The 14,263-nt window shown below is 32.0% G+C and overlaps 1 protein-coding gene across 1 annotated transcript; it reads right to left on the bottom strand.

Annotated features, from left to right (window-relative positions):
* Positions 1 to 4,931: 4,931 nt before the first annotated feature.
* On the bottom strand, positions 4,932 to 12,284 carry LOC108196603 (casein kinase II subunit alpha-2). Its single transcript, XM_017363956.2, has 10 exons — positions 11,839 to 12,284; positions 11,442 to 11,571; positions 10,507 to 10,701; positions 9,643 to 9,800; positions 7,249 to 7,339; positions 6,836 to 6,901; positions 6,651 to 6,733; positions 6,502 to 6,565; positions 6,342 to 6,410; positions 4,932 to 5,307 (listed from the first exon to the last, which is right to left on the bottom strand). The coding sequence occupies exons 1-10, from the start codon at positions 12,177 to 12,179 to the stop codon at positions 5,251 to 5,253; spliced, it is 1,254 nt and encodes a 417-aa protein (XP_017219445.1). The 5' UTR covers positions 12,180 to 12,284; the 3' UTR covers positions 4,932 to 5,250.
* Between the last annotated feature and the right edge of the window lie 1,979 nt (positions 12,285 to 14,263).

The following is a 14,263-nucleotide window of genomic DNA, read 5'->3' as shown; positions in this document are numbered from 1 at the left end:
TACCGAAGCTTAATTAATCAATTGTTATAATTATATATGGATGTCGAGGAAATCTAGTTGGTTTAGATATAAGGCTACTAGAATGGGAATGCTTAATTAGGTGAAAGAAACATAAATCTAGACAGTTGCATTGGAACAATGATTCCGAGGATCTTGTTCCCTTCATATCATCTGACTCATGCTCCGTACTATATTTTTAACTAGTAATATTCGCATAATAAACGAACACAAAGCACGATGAACACTGTATGCACAGTTGGAAACAAGATTAGCTCCTAATTGCAAATTTTTATTCTTAATCTGTCTTTCTCTGCGGAAACTAAGAGAAATTGCTTGGTTGTTAATGGTAAAAATCTATAATTAATTGTGCTAGATACACCAGCAGTATATGCGTGTACACACTAGTGATTTTATTTAAATTGTTAATCCTACAAGTAGATACCATTGTTTAGAAGATTAGGGTAATTAATCAATAATTAGTTGAAGAGCGTTGAACAAAGTAGTTCTCACGTTTGACCCGGCAACAGTACTGGTTTTGGGGTCTAAAGAATAAAATAACATGGATAATCAAACCACTAGAAACAGTTTGAGTAATTTCCTTCTTGTTCCATGTTTTTGGGGTCTCTTCAATTTGACCACTCAAGTCCGACTGTAAATAGTACCTACATGACCATATATGCTAAAAATCACTCCTGGGATCCACAATTACGACTCCGTTTCTTTTTACATTTATTTTGATATATTCATCCGAGTTATATATGAATAATATTCTTTGATTTTTTATTTTGTGTAAAATTATATAGATATTTTTTTAAATTTTAGCTTTTTATATAAATCCAAAAATTTAAAAATATTACTTACTAAACACTCCACCAAAATATTAAAATACGTGTAAAAAATATTATTTTTTTTGGACGGAATAGTAGTTAGTAGATAAGCAAGAACCCCACACACCTACAATCCGTTTTCAAATGTTGAATGGGATGTAATGTATCCTCTCCAGTTCTGCTCCAACCGGCCACCGTCTAGATACCTTTCGGCATATCTGGAGTCTGGACTATGATCTCAAAAGTGAAAACTGCTTGTAGTGCGCTAGTACTAGTACAGTATGCTGAATTACTAAATATAACCTTTTGTATTGAGTTTGGAATGTGGTGTGCAAGCAAGAACCATTCACTTATTTGTATGAACACGTGTTTTTCCCGAAAGTTGATGATAAATTTACATTGCATGAGTTTAGCCAAATTGTAACCCCAGCCATGATCCTCTTATTTGTTTCGTCTGCAATATAGTACATTAGCATCTGACCAGACCAACCAATCTAACACTTTTAAGTTATAATCATTGTTGATGCCAACATAATTAAGTCCTTGTTATTATTTTATATACCAAAATGGAAATTCCATGCTTTTGTTGTGCATATATATATGCTTATATATGTACTTTTAGTGGAATGCTTATTGTTGTGCATATAATATATATGCCTTGGGACTTGTTTGTACTAGTGAGCATAAAAAATCAAGTTTCACGCTTCTGACACATTACTTATAATAAGCAAAAAATTCTAATTTTTTTATTTAACTTATATGATTTTTGAAATTTGATTTGATAAAATTGTACATAAATAATTTTAAAAAAAAATTTGTAATATTTTATTATTATATCACTAGTTTTACACTTGATGAGTTATAAATTAATAATCAATAATTATATAAACAAAAAAATTAAAAATTATTTTCACTCATAAGTAAGTGATCTACTATCTCCATCCCGGCCTACTCATTAATTTTTTAATGTTTTCACAACTTCTCACGAATTTAGAGGTGCAGATAAATTATAGTTTCATAGTTTATATTTTAAATTTGTTTTAAAAAATTAAATATTAAAATTTATTTAAAATAAAAAAAAATTAAAAATTAATGAAAGCTCGCCCAAATGAATACAATCATGGACAGATGGAACATATGGAGTAAATAACTCCTTTTAAACTAAATAAACAGCTCTGAAGTATGTGTATGCATGTCGGCATGTGAGTTAGACTCAGTTCTTGCCATGTTCTAAATCTTTTGGGCTTCTAAATGCTTGATTATGTTCTAAATCTTTAGGCATATCATTAATTAGGAGAGGTGCTTTGTCTTCACAATCTCACTATAGATTCCTGGTACTTAATCCACTCGTTATGTTTTATCATTAATCACGATTTGCTTTAATATATACAGCATACTCTAAACATGGCCCTTGCCAGATGCTTAATATCAATACTTAACCAGCCTGATTATCACTGTAAGCAGACAAGGAAGCATCTTAGGCTGTAATTAACCAATTAGGTTAACTAATCACATATATTGATTGCATGTGACTATGTTTAACTGTCATTTTACGTACTACGAGTGGATGTAAACTTGAGTTAAGAAATCCAGTCTTGGATATGCAGTCAATCGTTAGACAGATCAGGCTTGGTCGCTCAACTGTTTTGATATTACCCGACTTAATCTCTTGGTAAATTAGTGATGCAAGCACGTTGTGTTAGAATGTTACTAATCAATTACTTGTGTTTATGTGTGTGAGAGATTCTGGATCTTATAGAAACTTACATTGGCTGTATATTTAATCATGCATGATACTCGGTGATCATGACTAGGGTTTACATGCATTGAAACCTGCAAATCGTAGTCTAATTAACTCGCTTAATTGAACTTAATTGAATGATGACAAGAGGAATTGATTGGTTCAAATTAGATAGTAAGATCCTAGATGTAATTAATATTATTGGCATATATTAATTTATTATCATTAACATATTTTATTATTTTTGTAAAATAATGATTTAGAAGTCTACGCCAGCAGATAATCTAGATAATCTGTTTCTCTTCGCCATGATTAGGAATTTAAGGTTGAGTAGAATTTTCTTATAAAAAAGTTACGTCCTGTTAATTTGACTAGCAAACTTCTGAGAAATACGAAAGTTGTTAAATAACAAATACTAGCCTTTTAACCCGTGCGAAGCATGGGCGACTTATAATTCGTAATTTATTATTTAAATTTTAATATCATTTTATTAATATTTTAGTATTAATGAGTTGAATTTTAATTAAATTATATTATCCAACAGATTGTATGTTCTCACGATAATTTAGCTTTTACAATTTATTATCTATTTATAATTTTTTTTGTTATTAATATGTGAGGATTATTATTCAATTGATTTTAAATCAGATTGTTCATATTTCAATTATAAATTATATTTAAAAGGATAATGATAAAGTTTTTGTCTTGTAATATAAGATGAGTGTTTTTATTATTTAAAACTGTTTAACAGTCTCCATATGTTGTAACTTCTAGTTCTATAGAAAGAGTACTATACCAAACAAAAATAACCAAACCAAAAATTTGTACGACTACAAATTATACCCATGTTGGCTTATTATAGTATAGTATAGATAGTATAGATTACATTTGCACCCTATGCTTGTATAACAGGATGGCTCTAAATTTTAATTTTGTTTTTTTGGAAGATGGAAATCATATATCTTATGATCACTATTCCCTGTGTCTCCTTTATTGATAATTTTAGAAAATATAGTTTCATAAATATGAACCACCCGATCACACTAATTATAAGCAACTATAATTTTATTAGGATTTTGTGGAAACGAAACATGGTATACATCAGATACACGGTTAGGGTTGCTAGAAACTATTGTATATTTGGACTGACGGGCGAGAAGCTGAACTTGTCTGTAAGTGATGGGGCCTTTTGGTTCAGGCAAAACAAACATAGGGCCTTTTCTATATGCACAAGATACTCAACACACAAGCCTTTCACACTGTCAATTCTGTTAGTTTCCTTGCATAATTTCTGCTTATTATTAAAGCGTGTTTGACCCCGTATAAGCGGCTTATTAAATTAAAAAAGGATAGTATCATCTAAGGTAAGTCAAACCTGTTAGAATCTTTGTTTAAACCTGTTGGTTGGATGGACAATTTTAACCAACTTATAGTTGCAAGCACTTAGAATAGGTATTATAAGTAAGAGATCGGCCTAAACACAATTAAGGTACTCCATACTAAATTTTTTTCTTAAAAAGAGGTACTCTGTTATAAGTTATAGCATAATAAAAGGAGAAGCGTAGATTGATTACATAAGTATTCTAGTGAGTTGCTTACCCTGAAACCCAAACAATGACATAAACGTCCCAACTGCTCACATGATTATTCAATCAATTGGGGAAACGGAATATAGATGATAACATGTTCACAAAATATTTTTATATAGAGGATAGCATACTAGTTAGTCGTTACGTTTACATGTATCATATATCTTCACAGAGGTGATGGCTTGCTCTGCATATCCTCCAAATCATAAGAGTGACAACAATTACGAGAGAGAAGACTGAAGAGTAATGTTAGATATCTCAAATTTGTACCTAAATTTCCAAATGACTATGTGTATACAGAGAATTCAATTATTATTAACATAAAAAATCAATCAAATATTGTCAACTAAAATTTGCCAAAAAAAATAATGTCAACTAAAATTTGAAAGAAAAATTGGGATCTCGACTATTCACGGCCCTCATTCATTAATATGCACTTCATGCTATATTTGGTTGAAAAAAATGAAATACAATAAGAATCAAAAATTACACGAGGGAAGTTTTAAGAAAATAATGAGCTGAGTTCAAGAAATATTAACTGAAATTTTTAAAAGAATTTTGATAAAGTAGAGAATGATATATTTTTGAGAGGCTTGACTTCTGGTATAAAGTGTAAGGAGTAAAATGGAAGGAATAACTTTTTTTGAACAATTGTGCATAATTTAATTCAAATTTCATTACATCCCTTCCCAATTCATTTATCCCAGCCAAAAAACATTGAATAGTGGTGCAACCACATTGACCAACTGCATGTACCTTGTTTAACAACATTAATAATACATAATAAGCATCATTCCATACTTATCAAAAAACGGGAACATTTCCTTGTAACATCTGTTCGTTGCTCATACCAGTTAATTTCCAAACAACAAATGAAACCAAAAAATCTATGCAATCAAGAAAATAATTCATTCTTGATCTTCAGAACACAGTGCAATGTAGACAACTGTTTTAAAACAAACCTGACATAAAAACCACAAGATTTTTGGAAAAATAAATGCGAACATAACCAAATCACTGCATGTAGACTGATAATATTACAAGATGAGGAATAAGTGATAGACACTTCTCCAAAGAGCTAGCATCTATTCCACTATGCACGGGTTCTGTTGCTCTCTGCATTTCTCACTGGAAAGAAATAAGGATGGGCCTGCAAATTATTCACCAATTATTGAATAAAATATCACGAAGCCGTGCATACAATATCAATAACTCAACCTCATCACTTAGCTACCTAATTGTCGGATTAAATTCTAGTACTACAATCAAGTCTCGGGAAGGCATGCAGTCAATAACTCACCCTAATTAGCTTGCTACCTAATTGTCCGACTAAAACTCCCAATACTACTAGATTTCATGACACTTGAAGTCGGGGAATTAGCTATCTACCACTCATTTGCCTCCACTATAAAAACTGATGCTCCCTCCGTCCCACTTCTATTGTCCCATGTCACACATTTAAGGTGCATATAAAATATAGCTCCATATCTTCTTACAATTATTTTCTGAATAAAAAATTAATGTTTGTATTTTATATGCACCTAGAAATGCAACCCAAAAGTAAAGGGCACAATAGAAATGGGACTGGATGAGTATTGAAATTTTTATAAAAAATTTCATATATTCTCACAAGTAAAATAACATTGACATTCTGATATTTTTCATGTATATACTGATTTTTAAAACAATCATAATATATAAATCTCAAAAATGTAATTAGTGTTCAACAAATTAGTATTATATTAGGGTCCGGGTCCCTAACATGAATGTCAAGGCATACTATCAGCAGGTTTTTCCCGCTGACTTAACCCTAAGTTTAGATGTATATGCAGGGGAGCTACAGTCTCATCTAGCGGAAAATTGGCTCATTCTAGGGTTTCTTCCGTCCAATGATTCTTTCAGTTGGATGTATACTACTAACAATTTTACTGTTCCAGAACGCCTTATATTTATATCATTTTAAATAATTAGATTGTAAAATACACTGTTGAAAATAACATTATATAGTACATATAATCAAAGCATATGTGTGTGTGTGCTTGCATGTGCACTTAAATAATTTCATATTAGTAACTAATTGCCAGTTGACCTACTCTTACTCACATGAACTGGAGGGTTCATGTCATCAAAAGGCTTGCTCAATGTCATAATAAAAGGCCTACTCGGAACAGAAAGAGATCTTACCATTGCTTCTTTTGCAGTTGGCCTTTCCTGATGATCATAACGCAGCAACTTGTCAAGGAAATCAACAGCCTACATGCACACCCGTCAACATGACAATAGTAAACAAACAAAATCACAAAACAACAATGCAAGTACCACGAACAAGTAGCAATAAACCAACCTCAGGGACAGCTATATGCTGATTATCAGCATTAATAAATTTCGTCCAAGGTTTCCGGCTATGCCTATATACCCAAAAGAATACAATAAGCACCAGAAAATGTGCAATCCCCTCTATAAAAATATAACAAGACCACCGGATTCACTGACCTTCCAACAAGTGCTGCAAGATTCGGGTCTAACTCTAACCGGTACTTGTTTAAATAAGAATTTAATTCTTCTGTCCCCAACACCTGCCCAACATACACTCTTCTAAGAATTCGGGCACGAGAAGTTGGTTTGAAGAAACATGCTTAATAATTCAGATACAAAGATACAAGCTAGAAAAAGAATACCTTGGCAATTTTGACAAGTTGATCATAATTGTCATGCCCATAAAAGAATGGTTCCTTGCGGAATATCTGCGCAAACAATTGAATACTGTAAGTACCAGAAAAGTGAATTAACTTCACATATCTTGGTTCAGACATGATATACGTGTATATAGCCTCTAAAAAAAACAGAGTGATAATGTACAAAGATCAACAAGCCGCACATCATTAATGTGACATAAAGCAACTATTGCAGCAAAAGGCTCAAGGAAAGGAAGACACTAATTACACCGAGATCCCCTTCACATATTGCAACAACAGAATGGCATGCATCATGCACCATCTAATAAAATCCCCCATTTTACAATTAGGCAAATAATTTACCAAAATAATATTGATGTAGCAAGCTAGAAAATAGATCTCATAGATATACATACCATCCCAGCAAACATACAACCCAGGCTCCACAAATCTAAAGAATAATCATAGTCCTGCAGATCAACCAAAAGTTCAGGACCTTTAAAATATCTGCAAAAAGAAATGGGTATGAGAGGATGTGTAGACATATAAAGAGAAGTAGGTAAACACATAATGCAATAGCTCAAGTCAATAAACTAGCTAGGCATCTTTACCAGTTAGTAATGTCACAATTTCATTGCTTACTGTTGGCAAGCTATCCATAAGACTACGCCAGCGAGTTAAAATACACACAAAACTCAAGTTGTATTGACTTTGTACTCAAACACATACATTTTCTTATACTTATTAGTTTATTACTCCCTCCGTTCCCTTTTACTGTCACAATTTTAAGGAAAAAAAATTGTCCCTAAATACTTGTTAGTTGTTTCCCATACAAATTTTTTAAATATTTTCCAACCACTACCCTCCTACAACTATTCCCAATTTTTGACTAATTCATATATACAAACAATTCAACTTAACTTAATACATTTATTAGGGGTAAACAAGTAAACAATTGAACCAAATTAACTTTTTCTTAAAATGCATATTTTTTTCTAGAAGTGACATGTAAAAGGGGGCGGAAGGAGTATATTATTAAAAAAATTATATGCAATTACAACAAGCAAGCTAGAAAATTAAGATTTTTAAGATTCAGTCTGACAGGCCAATAAGACAATCACCAACCATAATACAGTAGAAACTCTTTAAATTAATACTCGGTAAATTAATAAACTCTCTAAAATAATAAATTTGTCCGGTCCCGACTTGGGCCAAGGTAAAAAATTAAAAAACTCGATAAAATAATAAGATAATAACTTTTCGGGAGATTCCTTTATAATTTTCGGTCCCAAGAAAATCATAAATTAATAATTCATAGAAATTTGCTTAAGAATGCTGTACATTGAGCATATTTATTCCTCTTGTTTACATTTACTGTACAATATTTTAAAAGTCATTATTGATTTCTAACAAATATGAACACAATAGTTATTAATTTAGGTTAAGTCCCAAGATTCGTTGCAATGTAATTCCAAGAGGCATGGACTAATTTGTCTTTTTGTTTGGTATGTACACTATAATCGGTTAAAAACTCTTTGAATTAATAATTATTAATTTATCGATAAATTAATAACTCTTTAAATTAATAAATTTCTTCGGTCCCGATATTATTAATTTATAGAGTTTTTACTGTATATCAAGCATGAACGGAGTTCAGATTATATTGTCAAATAATCACAATGATTCACAGATTCATTAGACAAATATGTACAAAATCTCGAAATTTTTTGTTAAGGGAATTGGGGTGAGTATCCAGTAATTCGCATTATAGCTTACTGAACTGAAATTATTACAGACATTTAAATTCCTAAATAGAAATATTACTTTTCAAAATACCAGACCAAAATAAATTTTGGAAGGGAACAGATAATTTCTTTATTTGGTGCAGCTGCGGAAAAAAGCGCATGACCAAGTATTTTTTAAATACTCATTTACGGTTTAAAAGATTAAAATTAATAAAATTTCAAGTGTAGCAAAAAAAATCAAATAGCTCAGTACTATCTATTACCTTGGTGAATATTAGAAGAGACACATATGCCTATATCACAATTATTTGACTGGTAAACTACTAGAGTTCTACATACACAGACTTTCACAGACTTTTGAACATCAGCCACCACAGTAAAAAACAACTTTAAAAGAATCTTCAGGAATCTTTGTGAGTGGGCTATATCACTTCAGGAAGACAGGAAGTGATGCTGTAGGGGTCTGTTGGCACTTGGCAAGCTTTGTCCCCCAGTAACAAAAGAATTTATATTAAGCCATAGAATTTATATTGTATTAGATATGAGAAACAGAGGGACCGATTCTTGTTCAACAAAAGAGACCAATCATCGGTAGACATGCAAGTTTGTAATCAAGATTGCCACAAACCCTGGGGTTTAGTTGGAGAAAGGAATAGGAGATTTAAAGATAAATAAATTCAGTCTAGAATTTAGTCATACTGCATTTAGATTAGTGGACTTGATTGGATGTGAATACAGTACAGGGCAGAATTTTTATTTAATTTCGGTAATTTAAGCCCAGAAAACCGAAGTGCATTTTCAAATTTCTGGATTCCCCCAAAAGGTTATCATTCTGTTTGGTAACCAAATCAAATAGTCAGAATTACTCTTATAATAGTCAGATACCCCACACAAATACTCAACCCTAATTGGGTCTAGCATGTGTATATACACATGGTAGGAAGAGGAACAACAAATAATTACTCATGCTCAGTTTCTCTACATACAACCTAAGACAATATAAGCAAGAATTTTAATAAAGAACATATCTTTCATTTAAAATCTAAAGAAAAGAGAGAGGCTGACCTTGAAGCAACACGGACATTATATTCCTTGCCAGGATGATAGAACTCTGCAAGACCCCAATCAATAAGACGAAGCTTTCGCTGCTCGTGATCAATCATCACATTATGGGGCTTCACGTCTCGATGCATAATGCCTTGAGAATGGCAGTAATCTAATGCCTGATATATTTACACATTCACGCACAAAATTACGTATTGTAAGTAAAATAGTAAATCTTACCAATAAGTAAGGCAAAACAAAGTGTCATTAAAAAAAATGAATGAGATTAATAACAGATATGACTAAAAAGCACAAAACAATAGCATGTGAGTTTCCAAGCAATATTTAAGATTACAAACACTTTTACATTAGGAGCTTAGTCATTATCAATTATCAGACAATGAAGTTTCATATTTCTTACATCCTATTCATAATGGCAAAATGCATATCAAAAGATGCCAAAAGTCAAATAAACATTCTAGTAATCACATTTTTGTTGCTTTCTCATCTGACCCCAACCTAACTTGTTGATCTTTAACAAAAACTAGACTCATAAAGCAAGAACATTCATACTCCAAATACATCTATGATGCACAACTTATCATCATTTCATATAAATTAATTGACCCCAATTCCAACAATATATTTTAAAAACAAAATCGAACAAATGGTTATAAACTCCAGCAAGAGTAACAAATATGCACCCGCTTCCTTGAATTACAAAGATATGCAGTATTAAAATTGTTGGCTGAGTAGTACTATTTTAATCTATTGTGACAGAGTTGAGTACTTGCTTCAAAAATTAATATGTAGACGGACTAATTGCTTCGTATGTTCATAACATCGAGAAGAACCAGTACGACATATATAGTTTCAGTTGCCTACCTTGAGAAGTTCATAGATATAATACCGAATGTCAAAGTCAGAAAGTGTTGGATACAACACTTTAAAATCGGTATTATTCACGTATTCAAATATCAAACTTGGAGTCTTCGATTGCTGATCTCTAACAATATCCAGCAATTTCACAATGTTTGGCCCACCACAGAGGTTCTGCAGTATTTTAATCTCCCTTTTGATCTGCGCAAATGAAATAATGCACCTCATATGACATGAGAATATTGGAGTTATCTTGTAAGTTGATGACAAAACAAAATGTTAACAAAATCACTAATACAACTATGTTATATAAGCATGAAGAAGCAATAATACTGCAATCCCTTAGTTACAAGTAACTGTGTAAACAAGCCAAGCTATTTGAGCTTGGCTCGTAAAATATTCAAATTCAACAGATAATAATCATATATTTGAATTCAACTCAGTGATAATCATATATTCACTGCCTTGTCATTAACTTTACATCAGAGAACCCTAATCTTAAGGAAGATGGAGCCCCCCAAAAAAAAGTTGAAGAAACAATTGATAATTATAATTAATGCCTTTATTTAGTCGAACAGGGGGTAATAAGTTAATTAACAACGAGCACAATATTTTTAGCAGGTCATTAACTTAAATGATTACTGTTCCAATACAAAATCTCAATTACATTGATTTGACCTCCATTCCAATCTAGAAATCAGATTAGCACATAGAGTTGTCTTTTTATAGCCCTCTTAGCTAAGCATTTTTAACCACTACTAAATCAAAAAAATTATACTCTTTATCCGCTATTCATACCATTCAAACTCAACACATAAACAAAAGTCTCATTCAGTGAGATTCTCAAAACTTAAGACATTTGAAAACAGAATGGCTCAGTTTTTCAATAACAAATTACAGATACAATAACTAGTAAGTTATAACACACAGCAAACTAATACCTTCTTCTTCTTAACAGGCTTGAGAATCTTAATGATGCACTTCTCATTGTTACTGCAATGAAATCCCTCAAAAACCTCGCTATACTTTCCCCTCCCAACTTTCCTTACAACCTCATAATCGTCTTGCTCCCTGCATATCCATTCCATAATTTCAAATAAATTACACAATCCCAATCCATACATTAAAACCGCTATAAAGTACGGAGTAATAAGCTCAGCACCAGAAACTTAATTAATCAGTCAAGCTGAAACTAAATAGTGTATCCATTACAATTAAGACATATTAAACATACTATTCAATCGGAGAGAGGGAGAGAGAGAGAGAGAGAGAGAGAGAGAGAGAGAGAGAGAGAGAGAGAGAGAGAGAGAGAGAGAGAGAGAGAGAGAGATTAGTCACCCCCATTGAACAGTAACAGCCTCGTAATCCCAATACTCCTTAGGCCGAATGACATTGATGTCGGAGTAAACCCTAGCCTTGGACGGCGCGCCAGGGCGGCGAATAGATTTCCCGATCTTCTGCGCCAGCGTTTCGGTCTGCGAAATCGACGGTCGTACACGATGGTTCAGCGACGGCTGCGGCGGCGGCGAAACCGATTGAGGCTTCACGATATTTTCGGGGAGAGACGAAAAGCGGGCGATTTGACGGAGACGAGATAACGGAAAAGAAGAATAAGAGAGATTAGAACGGCGAATGGGAGAGATGATATGGATGTTTTCAAGGAGAGGCCTTACGGCCATCAAACGGAGGGTTTGGTTTTGTTTTATAATGATGATGACTCCAGATTCAACTCTCTCTCCTTTGCTTATCTATCTTTTTTTCTTTCTATATTTTTTCTTTTTTCTTAATTATTATTTTCCACCTAATTTTCCGAATTTGTTTTGGGTCATTTTGATTTCGGCACACGCGACATCCTCGATGTTATTTGGATACTCTGGGCCTAGACCTGGCAATTCGTGTCGTTTCGTGTACTTTTCGTGTCGTGTACTTTCGTGTCGTGTATCTGGTACACGTACACGAACACGACACGAAATGAATTCGTGTACCTGAAATCCAAACACGAACACGACACGAAAAAAAACGAAATAACACGACACGACACGAAGTACACGAATTTTTTGTGTGCTTTGGAAATACACGACACGAATTGAACATGAAAAGTACACGAAATGTACACGAATGAAATATACACGAAAAGTACACGACACGAAAAGTACACGAAATGTACACGAAATGGAAAAATAGAATATTAAATTACATTTTAATATTTTAAAAATTGATATTTAATTAAGTTTTATATATTATTTGATATTATATCAATGTTATTTATAAAAACTACTATTATAATTAAATTATATATGATAAATCATGTTATTATTAATTATTATTAATTATCTATTATTATAATTAATTAATTATGTCGTGTACCTCGTGTCGTGTCGTGTACCCGATGGGTAAACCCAAAACCGACATGAAATTAAGTCGTGTACTTTCGTGTTCGTGTATTTTTCGTGTCGTGTACTTAAAATGTAAACACAAACACGAATTTTTCGTGTCGTTTTCGTGTCGTTCAATCGTGTCGTGTATGAAATTGCCGGGTCTATCTGGGCCTACTGGACATTGTGGCGCGTTGTTTATTGATCCATTATGTAAGACTCGAGGGTGTGATAAGACTGATAGTGATATATTTAGGGCGATAGCCCACCGGATCACAACATTCATCATGGCAGTAAACGAATTGAATCGAGTCGAGTTGTTGTTTATCGAGTTTGAATTCGAGTTTTTACTTAATGAGTCGAGTTTGATCATTAAGCTTATCGAATAATTTTTGTTGTTCGAACTCGAGTTCGTTAAAAGCTGAGTCGAGTTCGAGTTGTTCGCGAACAAGTCGAGTCGAGTAGTTCGCGAATTTTTTTTTTTTTCGAAAAATTCAATTAATTTTTTAAAAATTTTGAAATATATCTCGAAGATTCAACTGCACAGATGTTGAGATATACTTATTTTAATGATGTTACAAAAATGTCATAAAATAAAAAATATATTTGATGTGAAATTTTAATAATCAATTAGTGAAACAACTACTACTTTAAACATGCATGGTCAATTGATGTTTTATTCTTTTTACAAAATATTTCTTGAAAATCCAACCGTACGGATGTTATGATCTACTTATATTAGTGATATTACAATTATATACTTATATATAATAAGCGTAAGGGAGATAATTTGGTCGCATGGTCCTCTGGTCCAAAAGCTTATCATCCGTTGGATCTTATATTGAATAAATAAGCACCGTTAGATTGGAACAAAATTAAATTCTGTTCTAGAAGGCAACTGATATCTACTTGCATGTTTATAATTCCTTTTCTGAATTCAAAACAAATTCTGTCTTTCACATGTATATGATTTTTTCTAATCCTAAATAAATATTTCCTACCAGTTTTATTCGTAGAATCATATAAATCTCACCGTCACAATTTTTTTATAATATATTTTAAAATTAATAAGCCGGATTTATGTGAGGAACAAATACAAAAACTTTTTCTTAATCCAAAATAGATTCTACTTTCTTATTGCATATTTATGATTCCTTTTCTTAATTCAAAACAAATTATGTTTATCAATTTTAATTTAGAACCATATAAATTTTTTGAAAAATATTTAAATCACATTATAATAATTTTAATATAAAATACATTTATTAATATAATCTAATAGGAGTTGGCATAACGTATTCCACTCAAAATATATTAAAATTTGATAGATAGAATTTAATACTTTGGCATGATACATACGAGAAAAGGAATTGCTTGATTAAAATAAT

The sequence above is a fragment of the Daucus carota genome, chromosome 7 (genome assembly GCF_001625215.2).
Source record: "Daucus carota subsp. sativus chromosome 7, DH1 v3.0, whole genome shotgun sequence".
Classification (NCBI taxonomy): Eukaryota; Viridiplantae; Streptophyta; class Magnoliopsida; order Apiales; family Apiaceae; genus Daucus; species Daucus carota.
The sequence above is the reverse complement of the archived record's forward strand: the minus strand, read 5'-3'. Positions and strand labels throughout refer to the sequence as shown.

Excerpts from the sequence above, each read along its gene's own strand:
- LOC108196603 (XM_017363956.2), bottom strand. The coding sequence starts at position 12,179 with ATGGCCGTAAGGCCTCTCCTTGAAAACATCCATATCATCTCTCCCATT. Across the intron at positions 9,801-10,506 it reads ATATCTATGAACTTCTCAAG|GCATTAGATTACTGCCATTC; the intron begins GTAGGCAACTGA and ends TAAATATATCAG. Across the intron at positions 6,566-6,650 it reads CTTGCAGCACTTGTTGGAAG|GCATAGCCGGAAACCTTGGA; the intron begins GTCAGTGAATCC and ends TTGGGTATATAG.